The sequence below is a fragment of the Oncorhynchus mykiss genome, chromosome 21 (assembly GCF_057628025.1).
Source record: "Oncorhynchus mykiss isolate SJ-2025 chromosome 21, ASM5762802v1, whole genome shotgun sequence".
Classification (NCBI taxonomy): Eukaryota; Metazoa; Chordata; class Actinopteri; order Salmoniformes; family Salmonidae; genus Oncorhynchus; species Oncorhynchus mykiss.
In genome coordinates, this window is record NC_143042.1 from 22,491,752 (window position 1) to 22,505,143 (window position 13,392).

The 13,392-nt window shown below is 46.2% G+C and overlaps 1 protein-coding gene across 3 annotated transcripts in view; it reads left to right on the forward strand.

Moving 5' to 3' along the window:
- LOC110500244 (ras association domain-containing protein 3) overlaps positions 1 to 13,392 on the forward strand; it is a 49,621-nt gene that overhangs the window by 2,214 nt on the left and 34,015 nt on the right. The window contains exons 1-2 of one of the 3 annotated variants that reach the window (XM_021577495.3): positions 4,752 to 5,103; positions 8,875 to 8,999. In XM_021577495.3, coding sequence (XP_021433170.1) covers positions 4,983 to 5,103; positions 8,875 to 8,999 — 246 coding nt within the window. In that variant the 5' untranslated portion in view covers positions 4,752 to 4,982. Of the gene's footprint in view, positions 1 to 4,751; positions 5,104 to 7,586; positions 7,806 to 8,874; positions 9,000 to 13,392 lie in introns of those variants that run through there. The other 2 variants (XM_021577496.3, XM_021577494.3) reach the window with 2 other exon arrangements.

The following is a 13,392-nucleotide window of genomic DNA, read 5'->3' on the forward strand; positions in this document are numbered from 1 at the left end:
ATTTCAGCTTTTATTTCTTTCATCACATTCCCAGTGGGTCAGACGTTTGAATACACTCAATTAGTATTTGGTAGCATTGCCTTTAAATTGTTTAACTTTGGTCAAACGTTTTGGGTAACCTTCCACAAGCTTCCCACAATAAGTTGGGTGGACGAGTCCTATATCGAACACAACCTGAAAGGCCGCTCAGCAAGGAAGAAGCCACTGCTCCAAAACCACCATAAACTACGGTTTGCAACTGCACATGGGGACAAAGATCGTATTTTTTTGAGAAATGTCCTCTGGTCTGATGAAACAAAAATAAAACTGTTTGCCCATAATGACCAAAACAAAAGGGGGAGGCTTGCAAGCCGAAGAACACCATCCCAACCGTGAAGCACGGGGGTGGCAGTATCATGTTGTGGGGGTGCTTTTCTGCAGAAGGTACTGGTGCCCTTCACAAAATAGATGGCATCATGAGGTAGGAGAATTATGTGGATATGTTGAAGCAACATCTCAAGACATCAGTCAGGAAGTTAAAGCTTAGTTGCAAACATGTCTTCCAAATGGACAATGACCCCAAGCATACTTCCCAAAATTGTGGCAAAATGACTTAAGGACAACAAAGTCCAGGTATTCGAGTGGCCATCACAACGCCCTGACCTCCAATGCTATAGGAAATGTGTGGGCCGAACTGAAAAAGTACAGTGCCTTGCGAAAGTATTCGGCCCCCTTGAACTTTGCGACCTTTTGCCACATTTCAGGCTTCAAACATAAAGATATAAAACTGTATTTTTTGTGAAGAATCAACAACAAGTGGGACACAATCATGAAGTGGAACGACATTTATTGGATATTTCAAACTTTTTTAACAAATCAAAAACTGAAAAATTGGGCGTGCAAAATTATTCAGCCCCTTTACTTTCAGTGCAGCAAACTCTCTCCAGAAGTTCAGTGAGGATCTCTGAATGATCCAATGTTGACCGAAATGACTAATGAGGATAAATACAATCCACCTGTGTGTAATCAAGTCTCCGTATAAATGCACCTGCACTGTGATAGTCTCTGAGGTCCGTTAAAAGCGCAGAGAGCATCATGAAGAACAAGGAACACACCAGGCAGGTCCGAGATACTGTTGTGAAGAAGTTTAAAGCCGGATTTGGATACAAAAAGATTTCCCAAGCTTTAAACATCCCAAGGAGCACTGTGCAAGCGATAATATTGAAATGGAAGGAGTATCAGACCACTGCAAATCTACCAAGACCTGGCCGTCCCTCTAAACTTTCAGCTCATACAAGGAGAAGACTGATAAGAGATGCAGCCAAGAGGCCCATGATCACTCTGGATGAACTGCAGAGATCTACAGCTGAGGTGGGAGACTCTGTCCATAGGACAACAATCAGTCGTATATTGCACAAATCTGGCCTTTATGGAAGAGTGGCAAGAAGAAAGCCATTTCTTAAAGATATCCATAAAAAGTGTCATTTAAAGTTTGCCACAAGCCACCTGGGAGACACACCAAACATGTGGAAGAAGGTGCTCTGGTCAGATGAAACCAAAATTGAACTTTTTGGCAACAATGCAAAACGTTATGTTTGGCGAAAAAGCAACACAGCTCATCACCTTGAACACACCATTCCCACTGTCAAACATGGTGGTGGCAGCATCATGGTTTGGGCCTGCTTTTCTTCAGCAGGGACAGGGAAGATGGTTAAAATTGATGGGAAGATGGATGGAGCCAAATACAGGACCATTCTGTAACCTGATGGAGTCTGCAAAAGACCTGAGACTGGGACGGAGATTTGTCTTCCAACAAGACAATGATCCAAAACATAAAGCAAAATCTACAATGGAATGGTTCAAAAATAAACATATCCAGGTGTTAGAATGACCAAGTCAAAGTCCAGACCTGAATCCAATCGAGAATCTGTGGAAAGAACTGAAAACTGCTGTTCACAAATGCTCTCCATCCAACCTCACTGAGCTCGAGCTGTTTTGCAAGGAGGAATGGGAAAAAATGTCAGTCTCTCGATGTGCAAAACTGATAGAGACATACCCCAAGCGACTTACAGCTGTAATCGCAGCAAAAGGTGGCGCTACAAAGTATTAACTTAAGGGGGCTGAATAATTTTGCACACCCAATGTTTCAGTTTTTGATTTGTTAAAAAAGTTTGAAATATCCAATAAATGTCGTTCCACTTCATGATTGTGTCCCACTTGTTGTTGATTCTTCACAAAAAAATACAGTTTTATATATTTATGTTTGAAGCCTGAAATGTGGCAAAAGGTCGCAAAGTTCAAGGGGGCCGAATACTTTCGCAAGGCACTGTATGTGCAAGCAAGTAGGCTGCAAACCTGACTCAGTTACACCAGCTTTGTCAGGAGGAATGGGCCAAAATTAATCCAACTTATTGTGGGATGCTTGTGGAAGAGTAGCTGAAACGTTTGACTCAAGTTAAACAATTTAAAGGCAATGCTACCAAATACTAATTGCGTGAATGTAAACTTCTGACCCACAGGAATGTGATGAGATAAATCATTCTCTCTACTATTATTCTGACATCTCACATTCTTAAAATAAAACAGGGAATTTTTACTAGGATTAAATGTCAGGAATTGTGAAAAACTGAGTTTAAATGTATTTGGCTAAGCTGTATGTAAACTTTGTGACTTCAACCGTAAATGTGATATTTCAGTTTTATATTTTTTATAAATTAGCTAAAATGTCTTAACCTGTCTTTGCTTAGTCATTATGGGGTATTGTGTGTAGATTGATGAGGGAAAAATACTATTTTGGAATAAGGCTGTAACGTAACAAAATGTGGAAAAAGTCAAGGGCTCTGAATCTTTCTGAAGGCACTGTATGTGATGCGATTTATGGACAGTATGTGGATCAAATATGTACTCTATCTGAAGAATACGTTGCATACAGTAGTATATTTTCAGCAATAGTTGAATAGGATGGACCGGACGAGAATACAGTATATTCATATGAAATGGGTAAAACAGTATGTGAACATTATTAAAGTGACCAGTGTTCCATGTCTATGTACATAGGGCAGCAGCCTCTAAGGTAACCATGTGGTAGCCAGCTAGTGACAGTGACTAAGTTCAGGGCAGGGTACTGGGTGGAGGCTGACTAGTGATGGCTATTTAACAGTCTGATGGCCTTGAGATGGAAGCTGTTTTTCGGTCCCAGCTTTGATGCACCAGTACTGACCTCGCCTTCTGGTTGATTGCGGGGCTCGGGTGGCCTTGATGATGTTCTTGGCCTTCCTGTGACACAAGGTGCTGTAGATGTCCTGGAGGGCAGGCAGAGTGCCCCCGGTGATGCGTTGGGCAGACCGCACCACCCTCCGGAGAGCCCTGCCGTTGCTGACGACGCAGTTGCCCTACCAGGCGTTGATACAGACCGACAGGATGCTCTCAATGGTGCACCTGTAAAGGTCTGTGAGGTTCCTAGGTGCCAAGCCTAATTTCTACAGCCTCGTGAGGTTCTTCACCACGCTATCTGTGTGGTTGGACCATTTCAGATTTTCAGTGATGTGTACGCAGAGGAACTTGAAGCTTTTCACCTTCTCCACTGTGGCTCCGTAGATGTGGATGTTGGCTTGCTCCCTCTGCTGTCTCCTGAAGCCCACAATCAGCTCCTTCATTTTGTTGACGTTGAGAAAGAGGTTATTTTCCTGGCACCACTCCACCAGGACCCTTGCCTCCTCCCTGTAGGCTGTCGCGTCATTGTTGGTAATCAGGCATACCACTGTTGTGTCGTCTGCAAACTTGATGATTGAGTTGGTGGTGTGCGTGGCCACGCATTCATGGGTGAACAGGGAGTACAGGAGGGAGCTGAGCACGCACCCTTGTGGGGCCCACAAAGTTCAGGACCCAGTTGCACAGGGCTGGATTCAGACTCAGGGCCCCAAGCTTGAAGGGTACTATGGTGTTGAAGCCTGAGCTGTAGTTATTGAACAGCATTCTTACGTAGGTGTTCCTCTTGTCCAGATGGATAGTGCAGTGCGATGGCGATTGTATCACCCGTGGATATATTGGGGCGGTATTTATCCCTGTCATTCACACAGAACCATTGGCCTTATAAGCCCAAATGGTCAGCTAGGCCTGTGGGCCTCGTCCATAGCCATTTACATGGAGAGGTGAGAAGTTCGTGAAATCAGATTAGACACAGAGGAGATGGGGGATTAACATGACCATTCATTCACCACAGGGAAGTGTTAGAGACCTGTTGTGCTCCTGGATTGGAAATAACTTGTTGTAATTCCCCATGACTAGATCAGCTTTCATTCTCCACTGAAGACTGTGTGTGTCTCTGTGTGTGTCTCTGTGTGTGTCTCTGTGTGTACTTGCCTGCCTGCGTATGTGTTTTCCCTAGTGCCCAGCTGCTGTTTGTGCAGGTGCAGTGACAGTGTGGCTCCAGAAGACACTACTCTCTCATTGTGACAGGTTAATGACATCACAATGACCACACACACTTTATGTATTACTATCCTTGTGGGACCTAAAATGCATTTCAATTCATAATCCTATTTACCCTAAACCTGACCTTAACCCCTAACCCTAACTCCTTCACCTAACCCCTAATTGTAACCATAACCCTTAACCCAACCCCTAAAATAGCCTTTTTCCTTGTTTTACTATCCTTATGGGGATTTCCAGTACTCACGAGGATAGTAATCCTCACACACACACACACACGCACACACGCACGCACAGGGTGAATGGGGGGGCGACAGTAAGGGGAGGGACTAGCACAGGCCAGACATGACACAGAAAAGCCAGACAGGGTAGGATAGAGGGGGAGAAAGAGAGGAGGAGAAAGAGGGTAGAGAGGGGCCAGAGTGAAAGACAGTCTGGGATTTGCAGGACCGGGGCAACCTTATGTTGGATCTGCGCAGTGCTCTCTGCAAAATGGAGCCCACTATGTGTGAGTTGGAACCTGGGTGTGCGAGCGTATGAGTGTGTGTGAGCTCTGTGTTAGTGAATGAGCAATGGGGCTGGCTAAAGGATTTGGGAGGACTCTGAGGAGGTTATCAGGTTTCTTCTTCCGTGTTCCCAAACTGATCCGCCGCTCTGGACGCCTGGAACTAAGCCTACTTTGGAGGAACTCTGGTGAGTGTGTGTGTTTGTGTGTCTGTGTGTGTGTGTCCGTGTGTGTGTGTGTACGTTTGTATATGTGAGTGTGTGTATCTGGGCCTGTGTTTAGCCAACCCCAGAGCATGGTGTTAAGGCAGACAGACGGTTTGGTGTCACTTAGAGGCCATGAGCTGAGAGATAAAATAAGTGTATAAACACATTGTTGTGTCCACAGACAGATCACTCAATGTCATCCCTGACCTGTCATGAAACACCCAAGACTCAGCACAAACACTTTGTGTGGAAGACAGGCAGGTAAACAGACAGACAGACTCTGCAGAGAGACCGAAAGACAGAGGAAGGGATACCCGTGAGAGGGAGAGTGGAAGATATGCACGTTCCATAATTAAGTGTGTGTGCATTTCAGTTAGGTGTTTAGCAGCCATGTGTGAAAAGGCTCTTAAGTGCTGAGGGAATGGGTTTAGTCCCGTCGCTGGTGTCTATGGGAAACGGATTACCGTTGACTTAGGAAAACAACACTACCACAGTGGAATGACAACCCTTCCGTCTCCTCCACTGACAGTCAGCACGGTCTGAGACCACCTGCTGTCCTGGCAGTGTGTATGTGTGTTTTTAGTGCGGTGTGTTTTGTTAGTGGGGGCCTGAGTGGAGCCGGATAGGAATGAGAGACGTGGAATTCCAAATTGAAGTCTCCGAATGTGGAATGGGGAACTAAGAGGGCTGTTAAGTTTGCGCAATGCTGCTTCAAGAAGGATATCTATTTTCTACAGTCTAAAGAAAGCGCAGGAACAAATTCAACGCACCACCTGTCTGGACTAGACACACAAACACACAGCTCTCCAGCCCCAGACCATTCTACTCCTATTACAGTCCAGAGCCTTAGTGTCATACCAACTGCCTCAGTAAGTTGATCACGTCAACCCACAGCCCAGATACAGCTATTGTGCCTACTGAAACACAAGGCTTCATTCCACCTTTGATTACAGGATAAGAAAACGATATCTCTCACACACACACACACACACACACACACACACACACACACACACACACACACACACACACACACACACACACACACACACACACACACGCACGCACACACACCATCCCCAAACACGCACACAGGTCTACCTGGTCACAGCAGGACTCCAAGAAGAGTAGGCTTGAGTACTGTTATGTCTTCTGCAACCACACAGTGTCCTGTGGGTGAAGGTCTGGCCCTCTCTTACTTGCTTTTAAAACCAAGGCTATGGTCTTTACATGTTGGGATTGATACTGCAAGATGTGTGTGTTGTGGGGAGGGGGAGGCAGAGTTTGGCTGAATTGGCTCTTGGCACGTCAGTGAGAAAGTCGCCACAGGTTCCTCATCTCTCCTCCCAGCACACAGAGACATGGTTAGACAGCCAGCTCTAAATACTACACACAGCTGACAGTGGCTAGGCTCAGGGGCGAGTGGTGTTGGTACGCATCTGTTTGTGGAGTGTGTTGTTGTTCTTTGTGGGAGTGTGGGAAGATGCTGACTTGCGCTCTGTTCTCCTCTCAGCTCCACTGATTAAGTCTGATTGATTGGTTTTGCCTGGCTGATTACAGGAAGGGCTATTATCAATGAGACAGCACAGCTATACCACACACACACACACACACACACACACACACACACACACACACACACACACACACACACACACACACACACACACACACACAACACTCCCCACAGGCCCAGGAGACTCCCAGAGAGAAAAAAAGTGCTTAACTCATCAGACAGACAGTAACAATCATCATCAGATCGTCAGTCTTTTGCAGTTGTGTAAGACATGGAAGTGTGTTTTATTTCTCCTCAATGGGGCGAGACAAATCTCCTCTAAGTTCATGCATCACAGGCATAGTGCCTTATGTCTGATGACATAGCCTGTGGTGGTGTTTGTTATTCTGTCATGGCGTCGTGGACGGACAGTGTACCGTTTCCTCTCTGGTTCTGTCCCAGCGCCAGGGCCTAGCTGAGACAATACCCAGGCTTTGCCTAATTGTATCGAAAGCTACAGAGGGTTAGCGAGTGTTAGGGCAGGAAGCCTAGCAGACAAGAGCTGACCACCCTCTTTGTGTGCTGGTGAGCTCAGAGAGGAGCATCCCTGGCCTACACCCACACACACGTACGCACACACTCTCTCGCACACACGCACGCACGCACGCTCGGACACACACTCTCTCTCTCTCCCCCCTCCATCTCTCCCTCTCTCTTCTCTCCTACTGTCTGTGTGTCCATCACTGTGACCCACTGAGCCTCCATTTGACAGGCAAATCACCCACTCAGCACTACCATACATAGAGAGTGGGAGGGGGAGACCGAGAGTGAGTGGGCGAGTGTGAGAGAGAAAGCGAGAGAGAGTGGTAGCAGCTAGTCTAATGAGTCTCTGTGTAGGTCTGGGCTGGCGAGGGAGGTGGGGGGTTCCCAGTCCAAACAGGCTATTGTTCCTGATGCTTGTTGTGCCTGTGTGTAAGAGAGTGAGTGCGTCGAAGCTGGGCCTGTTGCAACTGGCCAGTGGTGGTACAGTGTGCGCAGTGGTCAAGGAGTATTGGTTGAGCAGTGAGGGAGAGCTTCAGAGAGAAGAGTGTGTGAGGCAGGAGGGAAATGGTGTGCTGGTCGGGGATGGGAGCAGCCATCTGTAGACTGTCGGTGAAGCTCAGCCGGCAGGTGAAGAGGAGGTCCTCAGGTAAGAGAGGAGACACAGACAAACGCACGCGCACAGGCCACTCTGTTCCTGTACACCGGTGCTAACAACGAGGACTCGCTGGATGTTCTGTACTCTGCAGAGGGAGTGTCACAGTGATGTGTAATGTATTCTGTGTTATTAGCGGTCTCTCCCTGTCTCTCCTCCACGCTGGGTTAATTCTAAGTGGGCTGCTGGATGCTGGCCAAGCCGGCGCAGAGAACGAGAGGGGAAAGAGAAAGAAAGAGAGGACACATTAGAGATTCCACCAACCTTTTTGTTCTGCCGCGGCGGAGTTACAGTGTGCACGGGAGGAAGTGTGTGTGTCACTTGGAGACTTTTCCCCGACCTGTCAGACAGATCTGATCAAAGGGCAGCAGAACAGTTCCCCTTGTTCTTTGTCACTCCGATGTATTATATCATGTTTACATTTTTCTTGCACTTGGAATAGTTTGGAATGGTGACTTCTGTTTCACTTGGCTGAGATGAATGTTTTCGAGAGCTCAGGTGAAAGATTTTTTTGCACTGGTGACTGTGAACGGGGTCAGTGGGAGTGTTCGCACACTGTGGACAACCTCGTTTCCATCTCGTCCTTTCCCTCCAGACACAACACAACCTCGCCTGGTCATTCATTGCTGTTGCTGGAGACCCGAGCCTGGAGTCCCAGGGAATACTTGCGTAGCAGCTTGGGGTTGCGTTACAGATTAAATAAGTTAGTGGCTGGGTTATACATGAGTTATTTGGTTATGGGTGAAACCTGTTAGGGGTTGGCGGAGTATTTAACATAGTACTTGTGACCTGAGTGCATGCACGGGTCTCTGTTAATGATCGCGCTGCTATTGAGTCCAACACAGATGAAATATTTGAACTCCTCCTGGCAAGGAAGTGGCAGGAGTCTTCAAGAGGTGGAAGAATAACTAGAAGTATGAAATGAGGGTATTTGGTGCAGTGTTGAACGCCGCCCGCTCCGTTGACACACACCGCGAGACAATGCAGGCTCTATGAGTCTGCCAGGTCAGGTCAGAGTGTGCTCTTTACAATTATTTAACAAGCTCCTCTCCTCCTGCTCCAGGGTGTAAGTATACGTGTCACCCAGAGTGTCGGGAGCGAGTGTCATTGGACTGTCCCCCCGGTGGTCCTGTTGCCGCTGACACCCCCCTCAGCCAGGACCACCTTAACAACAACACACCGGCCATTGTGAGTACCCACCTTCTCTCTCACTCCCTCTGTGTGTCTGTGTTGTCTAATTAAAGGGTCAACACTTTGTTCCTTGAGATGAGGGCTGATATTATATTCTGTGATGGTCACATTATGACTGAATTTCGTGTGTTTCACCACAAAGGGGTGTTAGAGTGCATAGAATGAGTATTCGCCCTGCCTGTGATTACAGTGAGTGACTGAGACGTAGTTCACCAATGTACCACCAGATGACGCTCTCTCTGTCTCTATACTGTATCTCTTGTCATAGAACTCTTGGCTTGAGTGAGTGACTGTTTGGGGGATGTGTTGCTCTTAGGGTTTTTTGGGGGGATAAATGGCTTGGCTCTAGGTACTCTGATGGTATCATACTGAAGGGTGCGTGTTTGGGATTAGCTAGGTGGGGCCAATGCTTTGAGACCAGCTGTCCATGTCATTCTCTATATAATAGGAAAGGGAAATGGAAAGTGGGGGATACCTAGTCAGTTGTACAACTGAATGTCTTCAATTGAAATGTGTCTTCCACATTTAACCCAACTCCTCTGAATCAGAGAGGTGCGGGGGGGGCTGCCTTAATCGACATCCACGTCTTCGGAGCCCGGGGAACAGCTGGTTAACTGCCTTGCTCAAGGGCAGAACGGCAGGTTTTTACCTTGTCAGCTCGGGGATTCGATCCAGCAACCTTTCGGTTACTGGCCCAATCAAATCAAATGTATTTATATAGCCCTTCTTACATCAGCTGATATATCAAAGTGCTATACAGAAACTCAGCCTAAAACCCCCAAACAGCAAGCAATGCAGGTGTAGAAGCACGGTGGCTAGGAAAAACTCCCTAGAAAGGCCAAAACCTAGGAAGAAACCTAGAGAGGAACCAGGCTATGAGGGGTGGCCAGTCCTCTTCAAATCAAATCAAATTTTCTTTGTCACATACACATGGTTAGCAGATGTTAATGCAAGTGTAGCGAAATGCTTGTGCTTCTAGTTCCGACAATGCAGTAATAACCAACGAGTAACCTAACCTAACAATTCCCAACAACTACCTTATACACACAAGTGTAAAGGGATGAAGAATATGTACATAAAAATATATGAATGAGTGATGGTACAGAACGGCATAGGCAAGATGCAGTAGATGGTATCGAGTACAGTATATACATATGAGATGAGTAATGTAGGGTATGTAAACATAAAGTGGCATTGTTTAAAGTGGCTAGTGATACATGTATGGGGCGGCAGGCTAGCCTAGTGGTTAGAGCGTTGGACTAGTAACCGGAAGGTTGCAAGTTCAAACCCCGAGCTGACAAGGTACAGCTGTCGTTCTGCCCCTGAACTGTCATTGAAAATAAGAATTTGTTCTTAACTGACTTGCCTAGTTAAATAAAGGTCAAATTTAAAAAAAATAACATAAAGATGGCAAGAGGTGGTATAGTCATACTGTACATATGAGATGAGTAGTGTAGAGTATTCTAAACATTATATTAAGTGCCATTGTTTAAAGTGGCTAGTGATACATTTTTACATAAATTATTCCATTATTAAAGTGGCTGGAGTTGAGTCTATGTTGGCAGCAGCCACTCAATGTTAGTGGTGGCTGTTTAACAGTCTGATGGCCTTGAGATAGAAGCTGTTTTTCAGTCTCTCGGTCCCTGCTTTGATGCACCAACTGACATTTACTCAGTTTACTCTGGCTGTGCCGGGTGGAGTTTATAACAGAACATGGCCAAGATGTTCAAATGTTCATAAATGACCAGCATGGTCAAATAATAATAATCACAGTAGTTGTCGAGGGTGCAACAAGTCAGCACCTCACGAGTAAATGTCAGTTGGCTTTTCATAGCCGATCATTCAGAGTATCTCTAACGCTCCTGCTGTCTCTAGAGAGTTGGAAACAGCAGGTCTGGGACAGGTAGCACGTCCGGTGAACAGCTCAGGGTTCCATAGCCGCAGGCAGAACAGTTGAAACTGGAGCAGCAGCACGGCCAGGTGGACTGGGGACAGCGAGGAGTCATCATGCCAGGTAGTCCTGAGGCATGGTCCTAGGGTTCAGGTCCTCCGAGAGAGAGAAAGAAAGAAAGAGAGAAAGAGAGAATTAGAGAGAGCATACTTAAATTCACACAGGACACCGGATAAGACAGGAGAAATACTCCAGATATAATGCTCTAACCACTAGGCTAATAGCCCCGGAGTCATTGTGTGTGTGTGCGTGCGCATTCTAAACTACCTGGCCCTGTAGCACACCCAACAGCAACATGAGCCGGCTGCCACATATAGCGGTGGTTGTTTTGGGTGGCCTCACACACATTTCTGACCTCTGTGGTCCCAGGAGAATCAAAAGGTGTGTGTGTGGGGGGGGGGGGGGGGTCAACCTAATGTACGCAAGCATGCACACACACACAACTCTCGTGTGGGATGGATGGATGGATGGATGGAAAGAGTGAGGGCATTACGCCATATAGACACACCTCTGGATCATATTCTATTATGGCACAAGGCGAGACCCAGATGCAGACACAGGAGGCAGACGGTTGGAGCCTTACAATATTTATTCATCCAATAGGGTAAGGCAAGAGAATGGTCGCGGACAGGCAAAAAGGGTCAAAACCAGTTCAGAGTCCAAAAGGTACCAAAGGGCAGGCAGAATCAAGGTCAGAGCAGGAAGGATGATCAGGCAGGCGGGAAAGTAGTCCAGAGTCAGGCAGGGGTCAAAACCAGGAATATTAGCAAAAAGAGAATAGCAAAAAGAGTACGGTAAAAACACGCTGGTTGACTTGAGTAACCTACAAGACGAACTGGCACAGAGAGACAGGAAACACAGGGATATATACACTGGGGAGAATAAGCGACACCTGGAGGGGGTGGAGACAATCACAAGGACAGGTGAAACAGATCAGGGCGTGACATATTCAGGGCATGTCAGGGATCTTCAACTCTGTCAAAAACAGTCTGGCTTCAATACTGCAGTGAAACAGTTTAGTGGTGAGATGTTAGCTCAGCAGAAACCTGGGACCAGTGCTGAACAGTGCTGCTGAGACATGCAGATGTCTGTCGTTGTTGTTTCACAGTGCCGTGTTTCTGTTTCTGTGTTAATCTGTGGTTGGGTGTGTGTGTCTGTGTGTCGTCTGTGTCTCTGTGTGCGTGTGTGCGTGCGGCCGGGTCAGACAGCGGGAGGCATTGTTGGGTTTTGATCAAACTCTCCCATGTGACTGCCCAGAACCAGATTCCTATATTTATATGATCCTTTATTATCCTTATATAAAGTACTCTGAACCTCCCAGTAGACCGTAGCTCTATCTCTGTCCAACTCTCTGTCTCTGCTCTGTGGTCTGTGGTCCCAACTCTCCTGAAATGGACAGATAATGATATGAACCCATGAGACAGGAAATGTCTCGGTGAAAGAAATGGAATCGGAGAGAGGCTGGATGGATGGATCTCTGTTATACCCAGAGGACACAGACACAGGAAGACAATGAGCTCCTTATCCTAGTTTAGAAGAGTCTGTAATAAACTAGGAATAGAGAGGGCCTCTACAATATTACTCAGTAACTATCACGATTAATAGATTAACACCTAGTGGTTGTCTGTCTGTCTGTCTGTCTGTCTGTCTGTCTGTCTGTCTGTCTGTCTGTCTGTCTGTCTGTACGTACAGTGGGGCAAAAAAGTATTTAGTCAGCCACCAATTGTGCAAGTTCTCCCACTTAAAAAGATGAGAGAGGCCTGTAATTTTCATCATAGGTACACTTCAACTATGACAGACAAAATAATAATTAAAAAAAAAAAAGAAATCCAGAAAATCACATTGTAGGATTTTTAATGAATTTATTTGCAAATTATGGTGGAAAATAAGTATTTGGTCACCTACAAACAAGCAAGATTTCTGGCTCTCACAGACCTGTAACTTCTTCTTTAAGAGGCCCCTCTGTCCTCCACTCGTTACCTGTATTAATGGCACCTGTTTGAACTTGTTATCAGTATAAAAGACACCTGTCCACAACCTCAAACAGTCACATTCCAAACTCCACTATGGCCAAGATGTCACGTTCTGACCTTTATTTCCGTTGTTTTGTATTTATTTAGTATGGTCAGGGCGTGAGTTGGGTGGGCAGTCTATGTTTGTTTTTCTATGTTTTGGGGCATTTCTATGTTTTCGGCCTAGTATGGTTCTCAATCAGAGGCAGGTGTCATTAGTTGTCTCTGATTGAGAATCATACTTAGGTAGCCTGGGTTGCACTGTTTGTTTGTGGGTGATTGTCTATGTTAGTGGCTTGTGTCAGCACAGGTCTCATTTTGTAGCTTCACGGTCGTATTTGGTTTATTGTTTTCGTTACTCTTTTGCATAGTGTTCAGTCTTTCTTTATTAAAGATTCACCATGGACACTTACCACGCCGCATATTG